This window comes from Pipistrellus hanaki (assembly GCF_964339955.1).
Source record: "Pipistrellus hanaki genome assembly, chromosome: 2".
NCBI classification, from domain to species: Eukaryota; Metazoa; Chordata; class Mammalia; order Chiroptera; family Vespertilionidae; genus Pipistrellus; species Pipistrellus hanaki.
In genome coordinates this window covers 80678317-80700499 of record NC_140504.1, presented here as the reverse complement: position 1 = coordinate 80700499, position 22183 = coordinate 80678317, and the positions used below count along the sequence as shown (strand labels likewise).

The following is a 22183-nucleotide window of genomic DNA, read 5'->3' as shown; positions in this document are numbered from 1 at the left end:
TGTGACCATTTATATCTATCTTCTTTCACTTAGCATAACACTTTTGAGATTTATCTATGTTATGGAACTATCAGTATTTTGTTTCTTTTTATAACTAAAACTCTATAATTGACCAGGTGCATGGATTTGTGCACATTGAAAGAAAATTAATTAGATGGTGGCTGGCAGGGCAGGACTGGGAGAGACGGGCCAAACACCCTGGAGTTAACCTCCTGCGGTCCCTCCACGGCTCCCTGGGTGCCTTGTCCCCTTGCCTGGGGTGATCAGGCCGAAACAAGCTCTCTGACATCCCCCAAAGGGGTCCCGGAGTGCAAGAGGGCACTCTGCAAAGTTTCTGTCGTATAGGGTGTGGAACACAGACACAGAAGCTGCCCCTGGAGGTTGGTCAGTGCGCTCCCACAGGGGGAGCGCTGCTCAGCCAGAAGCCGGCTCACGGCTGGTGAGCACAGCTGCGTGGGTGGAACCTCTCCCACTCTGTGGCAGCACTAAGGAACAGCAAGCTAAGTGGTAAGGAGCAGCGAGCAGGTGGGCAATAAGGAGCGAAGGCTCCCCGACATCCCCCGAGGGCTCCCAGACTGTGATGGGCGCAGGCCAGACTGAGCCCCCTTCTTCCCTAGTACATGAATTTTGTGCACCGGGCCTCTAGTATATAAATAATATTCCATTATACATATGTATACGTTATACATATGGATCTCCTGTGGGATCGGGCCTAAACCGGCAGTTGGACATCTCTCTCACAATCCGGGACCACTGGCTCCTAACTGCTTGCCTGCCTGCCTGCCTGCCTGATTGCCCCTAACCACTTCCAAGCCAGCCTGATTGATGCCTAACTGCTCCCTTGCCAGCCCATTCACCCCCAACTGCCCTCCCCTGCTGCGACCTGTATCCTCCGCTGGGACCGGCCTCCTCCACGTGAGGTGGTGGGGATGCCGGGACCAGCCTCCTCCATGCTGCCTGGAGCCGTGGGACCCCCAGGCCTCACTGCATGGAGCAGCCGCCAGGCCCTGCCTCCACTGTGCACATGGCCATTTGTGGCAGCCATCTTTGTGGTGGCCATCTTATGACAATATAGTGAGTGAGGGCGCGAAGACTACCTGGGCTTTTATTAGTATAGATATCCCAATTTATTTATTCATTCATCTGTTCACGGATATATGGGTTGTTTCCACCCTTTGACTATTGTGAATAGTACTGCTATGAACATTTGTGTAGAAGTATTTGTTTAAGAACCTGTTTGAATTCCTATGAGTGGAATTGTTGGGTCATAAGGTAATTTTATGTTTTTTAGCTTTTTGAGGAACCACCAAACTGTTATCCACAGGGGCTGAAATAACTTACATTCCTACAAGCAGTGTGCAAGTGTACCAATCTCTATATCCTCACCAATACTTGTTGTTTTCCCTTTTTGTTTTTAATTATAGCCATTATTGTGGGTGTGAACTGATATCTCATTTTCCTAATAGCTAATGGTATTGACTACCTTTTTCAGAGAGATGTCTATTTAAATCCTTCACACAGTTTTAAGGGGGTTGTTTGTTTTTGAGTTGTAAGAGTTCTTTATATATTCTGGAAAATATACTCTTACCATATATACACTGGCCAGATTATTATGATCTCTGAATACAGATTTACTCCTGTGTATTTGTCTAAGAGTCCTATGATTTTTAACTCTTAAATTTGGATCATTAATTTTTTTTAGTTAATTTCTATATGTGGTGTGTCACAGGAGTCCAGTTTCATTCTTTTTCATTCAGTTTCCCATCACTGTTTACTGATAAAACTATTCTTTCTGTTGTTTTAAAATCTTATCTCTTCAATAAAAATTTTCTCTAGTGAAGTGATTAAGATCACTGGTTCTGGAGAAAGAACACTTAGGTCCAAATCTGGCATTACTGCTTATTCTCTGTGACCTTAGGCAAGTTTTTAAAATTTCCTAATAGTCAACCTTCTTATATACAAGATAATAGAAAATCAACTCTCTAGTATTATTATGAACATGATATTGTATAATATATGTAAAACAGTTAAAAGATTCCTGACAATGATAGATCAGTTTTGGTAAGAATTACTATCCATATCTGTGATCCTTTGAAGTAATAACTATCCTATTTAATAAAAGGCTAATATGCAAATCGACCAAACACAGAATGACCGGTTGCTATGATGTGCACTGACCACCAAGGGGCAGACGCTCAATGCAGGAGGAGTGCCACTGAGCCAGAAGTCAGGCTTGCCAGTGGCTCAGCTGGTGAGCACAGCAGCAGTGGCAGGGCCTTCTTCCGTCCCCATGACAGTGCTAAGGACCCCTCGGGAGATGTCCGACATCCCCCAAGGGTTCCTGGACTGTGAGATGGCGCAGGCCGGGCCGAGGGCCCCCCTCCCCTATGCACAAATGTGGTGCACTGGGCCTCTGGTAATAATTAACCCTAATTATCATCCATCAGATGTAGATAAGTACTTAGTCTTTATTACCTTTTATAAATTCTTCAAAGGGTAAGACTAATGGATCCAGATGAATTGCTAGTAAGATAAATTTCAGGGCATTGTGTATGTTATTTTACTCTTTTATCAGAAACCTGAGATTTAGAATGTTAACTAACTTTGCCAACAAGTAATGATCAAGTGGCAGAGATGGGATTCATTGGAGCATCTGCTGCTTCACTCTGTTATGGTAACTTAGTGCAGAAAAAAGCTTTAGTAAACATCTTATTTCTTTCTGGAATTTCATATAATACTGGAAGAAGGAAAGATGAAAAGGATGTGTGTGTAACATATACATGTGCCATATAAAACATTGTATACTAATCAGTTCTCTACGGGAATATTTTACTGTGATTTATGTGTACTTTTGGCTGAACCTCAGATGAAAGCACACTGCACTCATTTTTATAATTCTGTATATAATCAATATTTATAAATCAAGTTTGAATATTTGTCAAAATTTTTTTAATGCACTGAATTGAAAAAAAAATTGTTTTAACATTAAATAAATCAATGTGTATTTTTCACTGAGATCTCTGAGCCCCGTTTTTAAATGGTATTAAAGAAAATTTTACAGCCCATACATTTAGTGTTTTTTGTTTTGTTTTTTTGTATGTGGTTCTCTCAGATGTAATAAAGGAACAGAATCGAGAGTTACGAGGTACACAGAGAGCTATAAGCAGAGATCGAGCAGCTTTAGAAAGACAAGAAAAACAGCTGGTAAGTAGAACATTAAATTTCAGTTTAACTTTTCAAACAAATTTGAAAATTATTGTTGGAATAATTAGCTAACTAGGAAAAAGACAGATGGTAGGTGGTAAGATATTTGTTTTACTAATAAATGGCATTGAGCACTTTTCTGCAATTTCTGCTTGCTTTTGTTTATTATGTCATTCTGCTGACATATCAGGATTCTGTGTATTCTGCTATTATAAAATCAAAGTATTCTTCAGTTTGTAAAAGTTATGAATGCCTAGGAAGAAATATTGCTCAAAACAGGACCAAATTCTCAGCTAATAACAAAGATAACATAGTTTTCAAAAACAAGAGAAGGTTACAAGAAAATAATATTAACTTACAGGTGTCTTACTTGATATTTGAACTTATTTGATATTTTAAGTATTATTTTGTCTATAATAATGATTGTATTTTAAAAAATAGATTGACTATCTTTAACTATTTTGTTATGTTTTTAAATATGTGTTGCTTAAAATATTTTAATAAACAGCATGAAGTATAATTGACACGCAATAGACTGTACATATTCAAAGAATACAGTTTGATACATTTTAACATACCTGTTAATTACAATCTAGGTAACAACCATATCCTTCATCCCTAAAAGTTTCTTTATTCTCTTTGTAATCCCTCCTAACCATCCCTCCCTGTCTACCTTCTCCTCAGTCAGGTAAACATTGATCTGTCTCTGCAGATAAGTTTACATTTTCTAGAATTTTATATAAATGGAATCATAGAATATGAATTTCTTACTTCATATGGCTTCTTTCACTCAGAACTTTTGAGATTAATAAATTTTGTTGCATGTATCAGGATTAATTCCTTTTTATTGACAAATGTTATTCTATTGTGTGGATGTTCCACAATTTGTTTATCTATTCACCAGCCAGTGGACATTTGAGTTAATTCTAGATTTTGGCTGTTTTGAATAAAGTTGCTATAAACATCCAATTGAAATCTTTGTGTGAACATATGTTTTCATTTCTCTTGGGTATATTCCTAGAAGTGGGATTGCTGGGTCATAGATTAAATGTATATTTAACTGTATAAGAATGCTCACCAGTTCTACAAAATGGCTGTAATGTTTTCTGTTCCCACCAGCTATATATGCAAGTAAAGCTGTTTCACATCCTGGCCAAGAGTTGAAGTTAACAGTCTTTTCCCCTGTAGCCATTCTAGCGGTGTGTAGCAGATTGTCATTTTAAATTGGATTTTCCTAATCGCTAATGATGTTCAGCATCTTTTCATGTGCCTGTCTGCTTTTTATATAACGTTTTTGCCAAAGGATCTACTGAAATACTCTACCCATTTTTTTAAAGTTGTTTTCTAATTAGTTAGTTTTAAGAATTCTTTATATATTTTGTTCACAAATACTTTATTAAATATATGTTTGCAAATATTCTCCCTAGTTCTTGGCCTGATCTTATATTTTCTTAATAGTATTTTTTGAAAAGCTGATGATTTTATTTCTATCAAGTATTATTTATCATTTTTCTGTTATTAGTAGTATTAGTAACTTTGCATAACCCAAAGTCACTAATACTTTATCTTATATTTTCCCCTGGAAGTATTAAAGTTTTAGTTCTTATATTTAGAACTGTGAACTATTATACATAGAATTAAATCACTATGTTGTCAGGTAAGGCAGAGGTTCACTCTTGCTATGGAAATTCATTCGTTCCAACATCATTTGTGGATGACATCTTTTCCTGTTCAAATACCTTATTATCTTTGTAGAAAATCAATTGTCCTAATATTATGTGGGCCTCATTCTGGATTCTATGCTATTCCATTGATCTGTGACTATTCTTAAGCCAATATTACACTTTTTATTAGTGTATCTTTATAGTAAGTTTTAAAGTTATATATAACTAGAGGCTGTGCACAAAATTCTTGCACGGGGGCTATGTCCCTCAGCTCAGCCTGAACCCTCTCCATTCCGGGACCCTCTGAGGGATGTCCAACTCCGTTTGGGACAGATCCCAGTGGACATCCCTCTCACAATCCAGGACTGCTAGCTCAAAACCACTCACCTGCCTGCCTGCCTAATTGCCCCTAACTGCTTCTGCTTGCCAGCCTGATCACCCCCTAACCACTCCCCTGCCAGCCTGATTGACACCTATCTGCTCCCCTGCCAGCCCGATTGCCCCTAATTGCCCTCCCCTCCTGGCCCATTGCCCCTAACCCCTGCCATCCTGGTCACCCCCAACTTCCCTCCCCTGCTTGCCCAATCATCCCTATCTTCCCACCCTTGCCAGCCTGGTCACCCCTACCTGCCCTCCTCTTTTGGCCCGTTGCCCCTAACTGCCCTCTCCTGCAGGCCTGTTTACCCCTAATTGCTCTTCCCTGCAGGCCAGGTCCCCACAACTGCCCTCCCCTGCTGCCTTGGTCATCCCTAACTTCCCACCCTTGCCAGCCTAGTCACCCCTACCTACCCTCCCCTCCTGGCCTGTTGCCCCTAACTGCCCTCTCCTGCCAACCTGGTCACCCTAATTGCCCTTCCTTGCAGGCCAGGTCCCCACAATTGCCCTCCCCTACAGGCCTGGTCACCCCTAACTGCCCTCCCCTGCCAGCCTGGTTGCCCCTAACTGCTCCCCCCTGATGGTCTGGTCCCCCCCAACTGCTCTCCCCTGCAGACCTGATTGCCCCCAACTGCCCTCCCCAGCAGGTTTGTTCATTTCTAACAGCGCTCCCTTGCAGGCCTGGTCTCCCCCTCCCCCCTCCCAACTATCCTCCCCTGCCAGCTCGGTCACCCCTAACTGCTCTCCCCTGCTAGCCTGGTCATCTCCAACTGCCCTCCCATGCAGGCCTGGTTGCCCCTAACTGCTCTCCCCTAATGGCCTGGTTGCCCCCAACTGCCCTCCCCTAATGGCCTGGTTCCTCCCAACTGCCCTCCCCTGCAGTCCTAGTCTCTCCCAACTATCCTCCCTTGCAGGCCTGATTGCCCCCAACTGCCCTCCCCTGCAGGCCTGATTGCCCCCAACTGCCCTTCCTTTCAGGCCTGATCCCTCCCAACTGCCCTCCCATGCTGGCTTAATTGCCCACAACTGCCCTCTCCTGCTGGCCAGCTTGTGGTAGCTATCATGTCTCTATATGGGGGCTGCCATCTTGGACCACATGGGGGTGGCCATCTTTTGTCTTGGAGTGACAATTTGCCTATTACCTCTTTATTATATAGGATATTAACCCTTCAACTTTATATTTCTGTTTTTAATTTTTTTTGTGTGTGTGGCTATTTTAGGTGTTTTGCATTTCCAAATGAACTTTCAAATAAAATGTAAATTTTTACATAAAAGTTCTGTTTTAATTGGGATTACATTGAATAGGTAAACTAATTTGGAAGACTTGACATCTTAATACTGTTGAGTCTTACAATCCATGAACATGTTGTATCTCTTCATTTATTTAGATCTTTCCATTTTCTCAGCAGTGTTTGTACATGTAATTAGACAGGCTCTACACTTCTCTTGTCAGGTTTATCCCTAACTATTTCATATTTTTGATGCTAGATGTTTTAAAAACAAATTCAGTTTCTGATTTTTGTTACTGTTATGTAAAAGAAATACATTAATTTTTGAGTAGCAATCTGTAATCCTGTTATCTTCCTAAAGTCCCTTATTGTAATAACCTTTATGTATATTCTATTAGATATTTACACAATCATGTTATCTATGGATAAATTAAACTTTTCATCTTCCTTTCCATTTTGATGCCTTCTATATATATATATATATATATATATATATATATATATATATATATATACACATACACACACACACACACACACACCTTATTACACTGGCTAAAACTTTTAATGTTAACTAGAAGTAATTATAGCAGTCATCCTCCTATTTACTCTTCTTAGGAGAAAATATTCAGTCTTTCACCATAAAGCATGATATTAAAACTAGGATTTTTGTAGACTTTTTTTCTCAGGTGAAATTCCTTTTTATCTATTTTGCTGAAACTTTTTAATAGGAATAAATTTTTTTCAAATTTTTCTTATTTTTTGCATCTATTGAGGTGATTATCACATAGTTTCTCTTTAGTGTGTTAATATAGTGAATTACTTTAATTTTCCAAAGTTGAATCAAGCTTTTGCTCCTGGGATAAATGTCATTGGTAATGAGGTACACACATACACACACATACACACACACTGAGTGGCCAGATTATTATGATCCCTGAATGCATAATAATCTGGCCACTCGGTGTATATCCTATATAATAAAAGGCTAAAGGCTAATATGCAAATTGTCCCCTCAACTAGAAGTTCAACCAGCAGGCAGGCCTGCCAACCACCCATGTCCCCTCCTCCAGGCCAGGATGGCCGGCCCCCATCCATGCACGAATTAATGCACTGGGCCTCTAATATATGTGTGTGTGTGTGTGTGTGTGTGTGTGTGTGTGTTCAGAGATCATAATAATCTGGCCACTCAGTATATATATATATATTTGAAATAACTGTTTCAGTTTGCTGAACTTTTATTAAGAATACTTGCATTTGTAATATATATTCATTTGCAGTTGTCTTTTTATGTAGTTTTTTTTTTTTAAATCTTTATTGTTGAAAGTATTATATATATCCCCTTTTTTGCCCCATTGACTGGCCTTCTCTACCTTATTATCTGTGCTCATGGATTATGCATATCTATATATATAAAAGGTTAAGTGTTCGTCTTTCTAGTAGCTATGATGTGTACTGACCACCAGGGGGCAGATGCTCAGTGCAGGAGCTGCCATGATGCGCACTGGCTATTTAAAAATAAACAGTATCACAGACCTGCCACCAAGAAACCAATACTCAGCTTCCCCCAAGTGGGACATCCCACCAAATCGCAGCCAGTGCTGCCACAACCCCATGGCACAACGTGCGGCCCACAGCCCAGCCCAGTCCGGAAATGGTTGCTATGGGCATCAGGTAATGACATCATGTAGCAGTGCCCGACTTTCTCCCCCAAACCACTAGCCTCCTTGGAGTTCCTTCAACCAAGGAACTAAACTTGCTTTATAGCCAGGTGCAAACATTTTATAGTTTAACCAAATATCTGTGAAGCATTTTCACATGCCTCTCTCATTTGATTCTTATAGAAGTCCTGGAGTAGATAGATAGGAGATTCGGTAGAATTCTATTTTCTTTTCATTAGCCAGAAAACAGGAATTTAGAAAGTTTAGAAACTTGACCTGACTGAAAAGAAATGGTGGACCTTGAACATGAGTTCATGTTTTCTCACTGAGCAGAATATATTCTAACACTGCTACAGTTAAATATTTTACCCTTTGTTCTCCCTGTGTGATCTACAATAATAATTTGCTTCATGTTAATATTTACTGCTGTGTTCCTGACAGTTACCTGAAAGAGAAGTTGGGGTTCTTCACTGGGCTGCATAAAGTTTAGCTAAATCAGAAAGTAGGTCTAATTAAGCAAGTTTATTCTTTATATATAAAAGGCTAAGTTGACTCACACATGCATAATATTATAAAGCTCTCAGCGCCAATCACACGCTTGTGTTTCAGTCTGTCATTGTCGATCATGAAATTGGTTAACACTTTTATTATAGAAAAAGGGTAAATAGAGATAGTAAAATATTTCTTTTAATTAATTTCCTTTCATTGTGCATGAATCCATGCACCAAGACACTAATATGTATATAAGTTTTTGGTTGATATCTTTCCACCCACCCATCCACCCATCCCAACCTTCCCTCTGAGAAGTGTCTTTATTTAATTTTGACATCAGAGTAAGGCTGATGGTAAAGCGTGATTTGGCAAGTATCCCCTTACGTTCTCTTTTATTGGAAGAATTTGAAAGGATTTATCAGCAAACCCATTGGGAGTGACATTTTCTTATGGATAGGTTTTAAACAACAAGTTCTTTTAAAAAATAGATATAGATCAGGTTATCTGTCTTTTTGACTGAGCTTTGGTAGTTTGTGTCTCTCATCTGTCCATTTCTACCAACTTTTAAAATGTGATCACATGCTATTGTTCATAATATTCTCGTATTGTTTTTTAACATCATTAGGATATAAAGTGATGCCCCTATTTATGTTCCCATTACTTATAACTCACGTGTTCTCTCTGTCTTTTTTTTTTTTAATCCTCACCCAAGGATATTTTCCATTAATTTTTAGAGAGAGTAAAAAAGAGAGGGAAAGACAGAAAGAAACATGGATGTGAGAGAAACCCATCAATTGGTTGCCTTCAGTGCATGCCCTGACCAGGCCCAGGCCAGGGAGAGGACTGCAAATGAGGTACGTGCCCTTGACTAGAATCAATCCCAGGACCCTTATGTCCATAGGACAACACTCTGCACTGAGCCAAACCGGCTAGGGCTGTTCTCTCTCCGGTTGTTTTCCTCAGCTGTCTGGCTAATAGTATATCAATTTGATTAATTTTTTGCAAAGCACACACACGTGCCAAAAAAATACCTGGTTTTGATTTCATTAACTTTCTGCATTTTTTCCTTCTCCAGTTTATAGATTTGTTTATATTATTTCCTTTCTTTTGTTTCTTTGTGTTATATTTTTTTCTATGTTAATGCTTTAGACATTTTTAACATAATAGTTTTGCCTTTACTATTTTGTTTAATTCATTTTTAATACCTATTTTTATTTTTTAATTACAGTTGACATTCAATATTATATTAGTTTCACATGCACAAAATAGTGGTTAAACATTTATGTAACTTACAAAATGATAATTCTAGTACCCATCTGGCACCATATACAGTTATTACAATATTATTAATTATATTTCTTATGCTGTACTCCACATCACCATGACTATTTTGTAATTCCCAATTAATACTTCTTAATCCCTTCACCTTTTTAAATATAAACTTTAATGCTATAAATTTCTAAGAATCTTTTTAACTACAACACACACATTTTGATATGTGCTTTTAACTACAACACACACATTTTGATATGTGCTGTTTTTATTTCATTAAGTTCAAAATATTACTTCATTTCCTCCATTACTTGTTTTAATCTATGACTTATTTAGAATCATTAATTTCTGCTCATTTGTGACTTTTCTTTCATATTTTCCTTACAGATCTTTAGTTTAATTTTTATTGTGGTTAGAGAGCTTACTTCCTATCAATTCAATCCTCTTGAATTTATTGAGCCTTGTTTTCTGATGTAGAATATGCTGTATTTTATTGATTCTTTTTTTTAGTGTACACTTTGTAAATGAGTATTCTGCTGTTGTTTTGAAGTTTTCTGTAAGTGTTGGTTAGGTCAAGTTAGTAATAGTGTTTTTTATAAACCCTTCTGTATTGTTACAGATTTTTTGTCTATTAGTGATTAAAATTATAGCAATATACTTGTTGATATTCCTCAACCTAATTGTGTATTTGTTGCTTCTCATTTCACTTCTATCAGTTGTGCTTCATATATTTTTAAGCATTGTTATTAGGTACATAGACTTTTATATGTTTTGCATCTTTACGTATTGATTCCTTTTATCATTTTCAAATGCCTCTTTATTTTTGGTAATATTCCTTTTTCTCAAGTTCTGTTTGTTTTATGTAATATTAATGTAGCCAATCCAGATTTCCAGATTGTAATAAGTATTTATATATAATATATATTTTCTATTATTTTACTTAGCTTTGTGTGTTGTTGCTCTTTAATTAAAATTTGTTTCTCAAGCTAGCATATATTTGAGTCTTATCCAATCTGAAAACCTGCCTTTTATTTATTAGATGGGCCTTTTCACTTAATATGTTTACATTATTAGCTTTAAATCACTGTGCTCTTTTTTGCTATGTTCCACCAGACTCTTTATCTATCTATTTATTTATTTATTTACTTCTTTTCTTCCTACTTTTGGGTTTAGTTTTTAAATTTTCTCCTGGGCTCTATGTGCATACTGTTTTGTAGACCAGCTTTGTATTTGTAGATGAAGATACTGGTTCTTTCCTATGGAAACATGTGGACTAAATTGCCCTCTCAAATTACTCTTTTCTTTCTATGACTTTATGACAGCCTCTGCCTCAATTCATGATCAGGGAGAAAGGGTGTATTTTACAGGGGTGGACAAAAATAGGTTTACATTTGTGAGTACGTGAAATAGTTTATTCTTGTAGTATTCTTTATTAATTATTGTATTTTCCATATGAACAACTGTAAACCTAGTTTTGTCTACCCATATATATTTGATCTGTTCTTTTGAAATAAGTCTTGAGGCCTACCCCTCGATGATTTTATTCCCCTCTTTTTATTTTCTCTCTTAGGAATTAGAAATTAAGAAGATGGCCAAAATTGGTAATAAAGAAGCTTGCAGAGTTTTAGCCAAACAGCTTGTACAATTACGGAAACAGAAAACAAGAACTTTTGCTGTAAGTTCAAAAGTCACTTCTATGTCTACACAAACAAAAGTGATGAACTCCCAGATGAAGATGGCTGGTGCAATGTCTACTACAGCAAAGGTAAGTAGTACCCCTTTTATCCATAGGCTTGGAGTTAATGAAAAATATTTAAATATCAAGATATAAATCAGATTTTAAAACACTTCCTCTCACATATGTGGTATAGAATCTGTAATTTTTAGCAAAATGAGTTGATATTAGATAACCCATTAAACTACTTCTAGATTCTTTATTGATTTAATAAATTTTATAAAATTTCTTGATTTAGGACATTTTCATTAATTTCATGTTTCAAGTCACATGTGACTTCTAACTTTTTTAAACTGACTAAAAACAATGTTTCCTTCTATCTCTTAAACTGTCAGAGATTTGTGAGCTTCTTATTTCATTGATCTATATGTTTTGATTACTTTATAGTAGTAATTTCCTCATGATGCATTTTCATGTATGTGTCAGAAGGACACATGAATATTATTAGGAGGATTTATTAATTTTAATAGGAACTTATGTTTAATTTTCAGTCTTAATATTAAAAACTAAAGGCTTGATGCATGAAATTCACGCAAAAATAGGCCTTCCTTTCCCCTGCTGCTGGCACCGGCTTCCCTCTGGCACCCGGGACTTGGGCTTCCCTCCATCTGTTTGCAGGCACTTGGAACCCGGGCTCCCTCACAGCCTGGCTTTGTCTGGAAGTATGTCTGGTCTAATTAGCATATTATGCTTTTATTATTATAGACTAGAGACCCAGTGCAGAAAATTCATGCACTCAGGGGGGGTGTCCCTCGGCCCCGCCTGCACCCTCTTGCAGTCTGGGAGTCCTCAGGGGATGTTCGACTACAGGCTTAGGCCTGTTTTCTATGGAGAGGCTCCTGCCAACACCACTGCACTTGCCAACTGTGATCCCAGCTACTGCCTGAGCTGCACTCTCCTGTGGGAGTGCAATGACAACCAGGGGGCAGCTCTTGCATTGATCGGGATCAGGTTAAAACCAGCTCTCTAACATCCCCCAAGGGGTCCCAGATTGTAAAAGGGTGCAGAGTTGGCCGAGGGATCCCGCTGATGCATGATCGAGGTCTGGAAGGGACACGGGAGGTTAGCCAGCCGGGGGGGGGGGGGGGGGGGGGGGCAATGGGAGGGTTCCAGGGCATGTCTGGCCCATCTCGCTCAGTCCTGATCAGCCGGACCCCAGCAGCAAGCTAACCTACTGGTCAGAGCTCTGCTCCCTGGTGGTCAGTGCACACCAACTGGTTGAGCAGCCTTAGCATATCATTAGCATATTATGCTTTGATTGGTTGACTGGAAGACTGGACAACTGGACACTTAGCATATTAGGTTTTTATTATATAGGATGTTTTTACTATAAACCTGCAGTCATTAGGAACCTAAGTTCTGGAGCCAAATTACTTGGTTCAGATCTCACTTCCACTTAATAGCTGTGTGACTAGGTCAAGTTATTTCACCTTTTCTGTGCCTTCATTCCCCATTAGCAATATAGGGAAAATGATAGAACCTGGCACATAAAGATATGTCAGGTTTAAATGTCATTTGACTCTAAATATTAGTACAAATAAAGTGCTTAGAACAGTGTCTGACACACAGTAAGGTTATATAGGCATTAACTGCTCTATTATTATAATTATTCTTATTAGTATTATTTACAGCAATAATGTAAGTTGCAAGTAAGTATTCTAATATACATAAATAAGTATAAAACTTCATGTATACTGAGTAGGATGTAACCAAAGTACATATTCTAATCTGGGATGTCAGGAACGACTTCTTTAGGAAAGTGGTACATACACTGAAATCTGAGTGTTCTTAGTGAAAGCAAATGGAGAAAGCATTGTAGGTGAGAGGGAGCATATGCAAAGGTCCTGTCAGGAGAGAGCGTGACACATTTAAGGAAGTGAAAGAGCAGTGTGACTAGAGGGCAGTAGTGCAAATTGAGACTGGCTTATTAAATAGAGTTCAATTAATATTTGGTCTCACAGTCCAATTACAGAATTTGGCTTTTTATGCTAAGAGCAATGGGAAGACATTGGAGAATTAGGTATATATGGGTTGGTAGGGATGGAGGGATATAGTGTCATACTTAAAGATTACTTTGGCTGCATCATTGTAACATATATATCAATATATATTATAAATTGTATATGTATATAAAATATTGTATCTATATTAGATGGCATTATCCTCTTTTACTGAAATAAGTTGTGAACATAAAATGTAAAAGAATTATTTTCACAAAACTCAGTGGTTTGTTTCTTCCTTTAAACCATGGCTTAAAATGTGTTAAAGGATTAAGTACATATGCTAGCATATCCTTTTTTACTTTAGATATTAAGTTAAATATTTATAAAAATTAAATTAAAATTATTTTTAATTTGGATATTACCCACTTACCATATAGTAGTCAAATGTAGTTCTCTTATCTGAATAGTAATGAATTTTTATTGACAATTATTTTTATTACATAATATTTTGCCCACTGTTCAGATGAGGTTTTGCACACCAGTCTTTATTATATAGATGTTAAGCAGATGGTTTCCAATTGAGTATTTTATTTTTTTCTAGAATACTTAACATTTTTATGTTTGATTATGGCAGAATGTATATCTTGTCAAAGCCTGTGTCTACTTGATGTGCTCTCTTAGGACTTATCCACAGTAAAATTTTCATGATTATGTAGTTGACTTGGACTTCTTCATATTTTAAAGACTATGCAGGCAGTAAACAAGAAGGTGGATCCGCAAAAGACATTACAGACAATGCAGAATTTCCAGAAGGAAAACATGAAAATGGAAATGACTGAAGAAATGAGTAAGTTTAATAGTTAGGAATGAAATTTATAGTTTTCTCATGTTTGAATTAATTAAGTCTGTTTACTAGCAATCGCATATTCTCATCCATGGAAGCACAAATATTGAAAAAAGAAATGGTTTATTACCCTTCTACTAAATAGGTGTCCATATTGTCACAGTATTATGTTTTTAAAATGTCAATGTATATGGCTCAAAGTTCTATTAATGTTTAACTGAAGGAAAAATATAAACTATGTTATGCTATATTTCTATGCCATACTGGCCCCAGCTGCTTTACTTTATTTATTAGTGGAAATAAAATTAGTGCAAATAAAATAGCTCTAATATAAATTGGAGTTTCAGATATGCATTGATTCTTTCATACTATATATAATAGAGGTAGAGATAATGGAGCTTTTTCATTCTTTTATTTTTCCCTCCCAAAGTTTTTTAATATTTTATTTTCTTTTTTAATATAAACCAATTATAAATTATAGTGGAACTATGGAGACTACAAAGGAATAAAGCATTTAAAAAAAATCTATCCTCAATATTTTTTTAATTAAAAATTTTTAATGTTAACATTACTGCAAGTATCCCTCTTTTCCCCCATCCTTTTCCCCCATGCACCACCCCCCCTCCCACCCCCGCCTTCCCTTCACATGGCTTCACCTCATTGTTGTCTTTGTCTGTGGGTATGCATATATGTTGTTGTTGTTGTTCCTTTTTTTTTTAATCCTTGCCCAAGGATATTTTTCTATTGATTTTTAGAGAGAATGGAAGAGAGAGGGAAAAATAGAAATATCAATGTAAGAGAAACACATTGATTGGTTGCCTCCTGCACATGCCCTGACCAGGACCCAGGCCAAGGAGGAGCCTGCGACCCAGGTACACATCCTTGACCCGAATCGAACCTGGGACCCTTCAGTCCGCAGGCTGTTGCTCTGTCCACTCAGCTAGGGTTTCATATATGTTCTTTGGCTAGTCTCTTTACCTTCTTTCTCTAATCACCTCCAAATCTATCTTCACACCACTCAGATATAAATACTGTTAATGTTATACATTTCTTTCCAGTATTTTTCCATATTTTATAATAGTTATTAGATCATATTACATTTGTAATTTTGAACCTTATCCAGCATTTTAAAAACATTATAGTATAACAACATGTGCTTATAAACTTGAATCTTTTCTGAAGCCTTTTTTTTTTTTTTTTAAATGGCATTAATGTTGGGTAACATCAATATTAAATAACGTCAACCCTAATTTATTGAATCATTCTTGGTTGATAGGATTGTTTTAAAATGTTTAATATATTTGATAAGCCTTTAATAAATCTTTGTTTTATCTTTATGTAAGTTTCTTAAGTCTCCTTAGAATAATAACTTTTATAAGGCTTTTGGTTCGTACCAAATTCTTCTCAGAAAGATTACTAGCATACCAGTCTCTATTTCACCAGTAATGAATGAGTGACCCTTTACACATCCTGGTCAACACTGAGTTATTACTTACATATGTCAACACTGGCATCATTGTTTTTGCAAAGATGCTTTTTAGTAATATTACAACTATAATATGTAAGGATATGCCAGTTTAGCTAGCTAGCATTTTAATTTTACAACATTTAGGGTATAAATAGTATCTAAATAAATTGCCAAGGTTACTAAACTCACTGTTGTTCCAATATTCTATTTCAGATTATCTATTTTGCTTTTAGGTTTTAATGATACTTTGTGTATATTTTTGATAGTTCAAAAAATTCTTTAGTTCTTACTTTGAATCTTTATTTTGAAAAATAAGATTTTTTTGAAACATCATTAGTGAATTTTTAATGACTGTAAGAGTTGTCATTTATATAATGATCACAACATGTCACATGCTTATTTGGGTTCCAATAATGGCACAGGTGGGATCAGGTCTTAGAGGAATTAACTTTTCCATTAAACTGTAGTGAAGGGAATTAATAAGCTCATACTTACTATTCATATATTTTACAGTTGTATTTATTTGTATGTTAGTACTTTGTGAGTCTGAAATTATAGTAGTTATTGGTGGTTATTTGTTTTTTCTATAACCTAATAAAGAATATCAACATTAGTTTTTTCATCCAAAGATAAATTTAAAATTTAAATGGACATCTTTTTTAAAAGTATAGTTTATACTCTGCAGTATTGCTTTAAAATGTGTTCACATTCAAGTTTTGTAAAAAAGATGATTATAAAATATTTGGTCCTTGATTAATTTTGTTATACTTCTTCTCTGTTAATCTCTGGTTAAAAATCCCTGGTCTTTCTCATCTTTCCCCTTCTTTCTTTTTTTTTTTTTTTTTTCTGCTGCTACTTTTTCATTGAGGCCCTTATAAATTCTGACCTGGACTCCCCACTCCCCTCACCCTGTATTACTTCCCTATCATTTGAGTATCACAACTGCTAAATTATTTTTATAGAAGCTAGAGATAAGCTGAGTGGTTTCTTGCTGATTACAATAAAATCACCACATCATAAATCAAAAACAATTTTCAAGTCCATTCCTGTTATTTTGCCAGTGAGAATACTGAGATCCAGACAAGTAAAGAGTTACATAGGTATGAAATGGAAGAATTGAGTTTAACATTATATATATTAACATTATATATTATATATATTATATATATAACATTTTATATATATATATATATATTCAATATATATATACACATAGCTATTCAGTTTAATATTCAAATAAACTGAATATTAAACTCAATATATCTGCCTTAAACTCTTTAGCCTTTTCCAAATTTACTTTATACTTTTGAGCTAACACAAGAAGTCAGATTCTCAAGTCATGCTCCTACAAATCAAAGATCTTAAACAATATTAAGATTTATTAATCTATCAAGAATACAAGCAATTAAAATGTACATGCAAAACAGGGAGAGGGCTGGGACATCCCAAATAACTCCTGATATCTTTTCTGATTAGACACAAACTCTGACCCAGAATGATAGATGATGTGTGTAATGAGCTATACTTATCTCATGTTGAAGGAAACATTTAAGTTATGAAACATCTTGAATTTATAACTCACATGGTCACTTACTGTATGTGACATTTGCTAGAGAGTCATGGTTCATAAGCCCCTAGATCCGTGGTCGGCAAACTGAGGCTCGCGAGCCACCTACGGCTCTTTGGCCCCTTGAGTGTGGCTCTTCCACAAAATACCATGGCATGGGCAAGTCTATTTTGAAGAAGTGGCGTTAGAAGAAGTTTAAGTTTAAAACATTTGGCTCTCAAAAGAAATTTCAATTGTTGTATCATTGATATTTGGCTCTGCTGACTAATGAGTTTGCCCACCACTGCCCTGGATGATAGGTTTGTTTACTATAGCCATCCTGAACCAAGGGCACCCTGCTGAGAGCAAGGACTCTTGCCAGCAGGTGTCTGTTTACCAGAAGCAGCATGCTTATCTGGAGAACAGGCTAGGTTGCTGTCCCCTTTCTTTTGGGGACATCCCCCAGTGATCAGGAGAATGAGGATAGGCCAGCTGCTTAATTATTTCCCTCATGACCATTTTCCATTCAAGCACCTTAAAGTAACCAAACAAAAGAACCTACTCTGTTCTGCATGTATCCCTATTGCCTTCTAGCATGTCTTTGTTCATTGTATTCCCTCTGCTTCTGTTTGGTCAAATCCTATGCAGCCTTCAAGGACCACCTCACATGAAACTGCCTCCCCATTGGATATAATCTCTTACCTTTTTATAATCATTCGTTTTTCTGTTTACCATTATCTTTTTTTTTTTATCTTTTCTACTTAAGTGCATACTACCTAGGACATTCATTTTTCTCCATTATCTATCAATTGTTTTTGTACCACGTTCCAGGCCCTTAGTTTCAAAGATAAATGAGACATATTCCCAGGCTTTCAGAAATTCCTTTCCCATAATGCTTTCTGTACAGGAGGTTTTCCATAAATATTTTGGGAAGGGAAGGGAGAAAGGTGGAAGAGGGTATAGCAATATTAATCATTGCAGGGTTAAATTGGATATCATTCTTTGGACAAGTTGAATAAAATATTAACTCTTACACTTTGTTAGAATATTCTACATACACTTAGAATGAAAATTTTAAAAGAGTAATATATAATTATAGGTATATTGAATCCCAAATATTTAAAGGATATTGGATTCTTGCATATTCTTCCATGGTCAGCTGAACAGATTCATATTTGTGAAATCTTATTTAAAAACTTTAATCCTGTACCTGTGAAATACCAGATGGATTTTTTAAAAATCAGAGTAGACTTGTTTTATTTTAGGATAATTTGTGTTGATAAGAACGTTATTCCAGATTTAGTGCCTCATAAATGTATTCATCAATGAACTTCATTGACATTTGAAAGTGACTTTTGTAATTTGTTGGTTCACCTAAGTTTGTCCTCCTGTAATATAACAGTGTGTGTGTGTGTGTGTGTGTGTGTGTGTGTGTGTGTGTGTGTGTGTGTATTGGGCTGCCTTCTAAAAAGTAAGTGTAGCCTGAAATCTAAAACTAATTGCTTTTATCTCCCCATCCTTTCAAGTCAATGATACACTTGATGACATCTTTGATGGCTCTGAGGATGAAGAGGAAAGCCAAGATATTGTGAATCAAGTTCTGGATGAAATTGGAATTGAAATCTCTGGAAAGGTATGAATGTCTTCTTTTCTTAATTGGAAATAGTTTCCACTATTTTTGTCACTGAATTGTTTTACATTGTCTTTTACTATTAGATGCATGTTTTTATATTCATTTGGAAAGTAAATTAAACCTCTTTGCAGCATATCCTTATGTCATAGTCCAAATGTTTGATGAAGCACATTTTTTTTCTTTTCCTCTCTTTATATAGATGGCCAAAGCTCCATCAGCTGCCCGAAGCTTACCATCTGCCTCTACTTCAAAGGCTACAATCTCCGATGAAGAGATTGAACGACAACTCAAAGCTTTAGGAGTAGACTAGTCAAAATAGCTGTAATACTTTGCTTATTTATAATTATTTAGTCATAATTATAAACTGGGCATATTGCCAATTCCTTTTACAAAACACATTTATTTTGCAAAAATTAAGACCATGAGTGAACAGTTGTTTCCTAACCCATGGCTATTTTGAATCTTTTGCCAAAGAATGACAACGATACAAAATGGGGACAGTTTGGATTTTAATTAAAACTGTTGAGGAGTGATGATGTGTAAAAAGTTGATGACTTTTCTGCATGTTATAGAAGAATTATATTCATTACTTAGTGTAGTTTATGTTCTAAATCCTTTTACACTAAATTAAAAAATCTTGTTAAATGCCACTAGGCACCAACTTAAAGAGTCTTGTAAAAATATTAAAGTATGTCATTAATTATATATCTGTGCTTGTCTTATAAGTGATATGTGTTATAACCATAAGCAATTCAGTTGCCAAATTATTTTTAAATGGTCTGAAAGAAGAGTGCTATTTAAACAGCCGTCTTAATCGAAAGCTGTCCTGAGTTTTTCTTTAATGTTTTTTCCCTCTTCGGGAGGATATTCAAGTTAATAAGTTTATTATCTTTCAAAATGTGCTTGGCACCTGCCTTAAACAGCACAAGCATTGTGCATATCTTTAAATTATTTTAACTGACAGAAAAGAAATCCATTTAAAACTAAAATTGAGACCTCTTACAAAAACTGTCTTTTGTAAAGCTTATAAAATTGAATATGTTAGCAAAAACAGACACTGAATTAATATTTTGTAGCAATAGAATGGAGTATTTTGGTCTTCTAAGAAGTGAGGAGATTTTTTCCATGTGACATATACTTTAATCTCTGTTTAATTTTGAACTGTATTAATATGTATATTGAACCCTCTAAATTAAAACCATCATTCTCAATTAAGTAACACTACGAAAATGCTCTAGCTAAATTTTAAAATAAACATTAGCACTTTTTTTCTTGATGAATAAACTACAACTTTGTCAGAAATTACTGCCTAAATATGTGTTAATAATGTCTTAGCAGTATTTTTAAAAGTAAAATTGCATTAGTATTTAAAGTATGTATAGAAAGTGAGAAGAAATTAAGTATCAAATTATAGAGATAGAATTTAGAATTGGGCCGAAACCAGTTTGGCTCAGTGGTAGAGCATCGGTCTGCAGACTGAAGGGTCCCAGGTTCGATTCCAGCCAGGGGCATGTACATTGGTTGCAGGCACATCCCCGGTAGGGGGTGTGCAAGAGGCAGCTGGTCGATGTTTCTCTCTCATCGACGTTTCTAGCTCTCTATCCCTCTCTCCTCCTCTCTGTAAAAAATCAATAAAATATATTGAAAAAAAAAAAAAGGAATTTAGAATTGGGTTAGTTTTTGAAAAATGATGTAATTATGGGTTCTAGCACATTCCACCATAAAATCCCTGGAAGAAATTATGTAGGTGTAACCTGGTTAATTTGGGATGATGGGCATTTTGGACTAATATTGACAACTTAATTCATTTTAGAACTAGTATACATGTGGCATATATGGATTTGTGGAAAGAATGAGAAGCTAAATAATATAGTTTATAATCTGCAATCCATTTTATAATGTTCAACAGAAGGGTTCCATTGTTAGTAGGTTAAATATAGTTACCCTGAGCATCAATGGGTCAAAAGATTTTACTGGGTTATGGAATGTTAACCCAGAACTGTTTTGATTCTTGGATGTACATAATAATGCCAACTAACTTTACTTTCTTGTTTACATGTGGAGGCTTTTGTTTTTAAAAATTATTTTGTTAAAAAAAATCCCAATAAAGATTTTTTGCTATTACGCTTTTATAAATCTCTTTTACTCTGTGCCACGCCAGCACAGCCAAGGGTTCAGCAAGCCTGAGGGACGGTTGGTGAAGGATAAAGAAAAGACAGACAAAGGAATAAGCTGGGTCTAGGTGGATCTTCTGGCCTTGCTGAGGCCACAGAACAGATCCAGACTGCAAACCTCATGCTTTATTTATAGTCAGGGGCAAACAAGGTAATTTACATGTTCTTGTAAGTTTCACTTGTTTTGGCAGCACTTGCTGCCCCTCCCACAGCCCATTAGCTACCCAGGAAAGATCTAGGGAGCAGTCACAAGATCAAGCTTAACTTGCTTGTGACTTTGCCAGCAGGTCAGTCGGAGGCTTACCCCTACAACCGCTTCTTGGCTTCTGCTAATTTAAAAATTTTATGCTTATCTGGTAATTTTTCAAAATAATGATTTTTATTTTTTCCTGAAAAGAAATTTTGATAACTCTGCTACTTATATTTTAACAAAAATTATATTTTTACAAGTTAGCTGTTGGGATAGGATTGATGTTTGTGAATGGTGTAAGCCTAAGAATTTCAGGTGATTTCACATGAAATTGAACTGATCATTCCTTTCCCAGAACTTCCAGAGGATAAACATTTTAGAATACATTTTTAAAACAGACAAGTCTTAGTGATTTCTTTTATTTCCGTCAAACATGGCTGCCACAGGAGACTGGGAACCCAGAGGAGAAAGTAGAGTCTAATGTTTTGGCTACATTTATAAAATGCTCAGTGGCAATTTTCACAATCTCTAAAAATTTGTAATGCCATGGTATGCTTTGCTAAAACTAAAACTTCCTTTTAGTCCCTTAAGATTAGGAAACAAGGACATTAGATATGAACAGAGCATGGAGGAGATGCAGAAACTCATCAGGACAGAAAGCCCTGGATGCCTAGCAAGGGCCAAACTTGGAAAACAAGAACCTCGCCCCCAGGGTAACCTGTTTTCCCCTAGCATATCACTGGCCATGCAATT

At 36.1% G+C, this 22183-nt stretch overlaps 1 protein-coding gene across 1 annotated transcript in view; it reads left to right on the top strand.

Annotated features, from left to right (window-relative positions):
- CHMP2B (charged multivesicular body protein 2B) overlaps positions 1-21190 on the top strand; it is a 34609-nt gene extending 13419 nt beyond the window's left edge. Inside the window, exons 2-6 of the mRNA XM_084873515.1 lie at positions 3113-3204; positions 11468-11662; positions 14320-14422; positions 18960-19066; positions 19266-21190. Coding sequence (XP_084729641.1) covers positions 3113-3204; positions 11468-11662; positions 14320-14422; positions 18960-19066; positions 19266-19376 — 608 coding nt within the window. The 3' untranslated portion in view covers positions 19377-21190. The remainder of the gene's footprint in view (positions 1-3112; positions 3205-11467; positions 11663-14319; positions 14423-18959; positions 19067-19265) is intronic.
- The last annotated feature ends 993 nt before the right edge of the window (positions 21191-22183 follow it).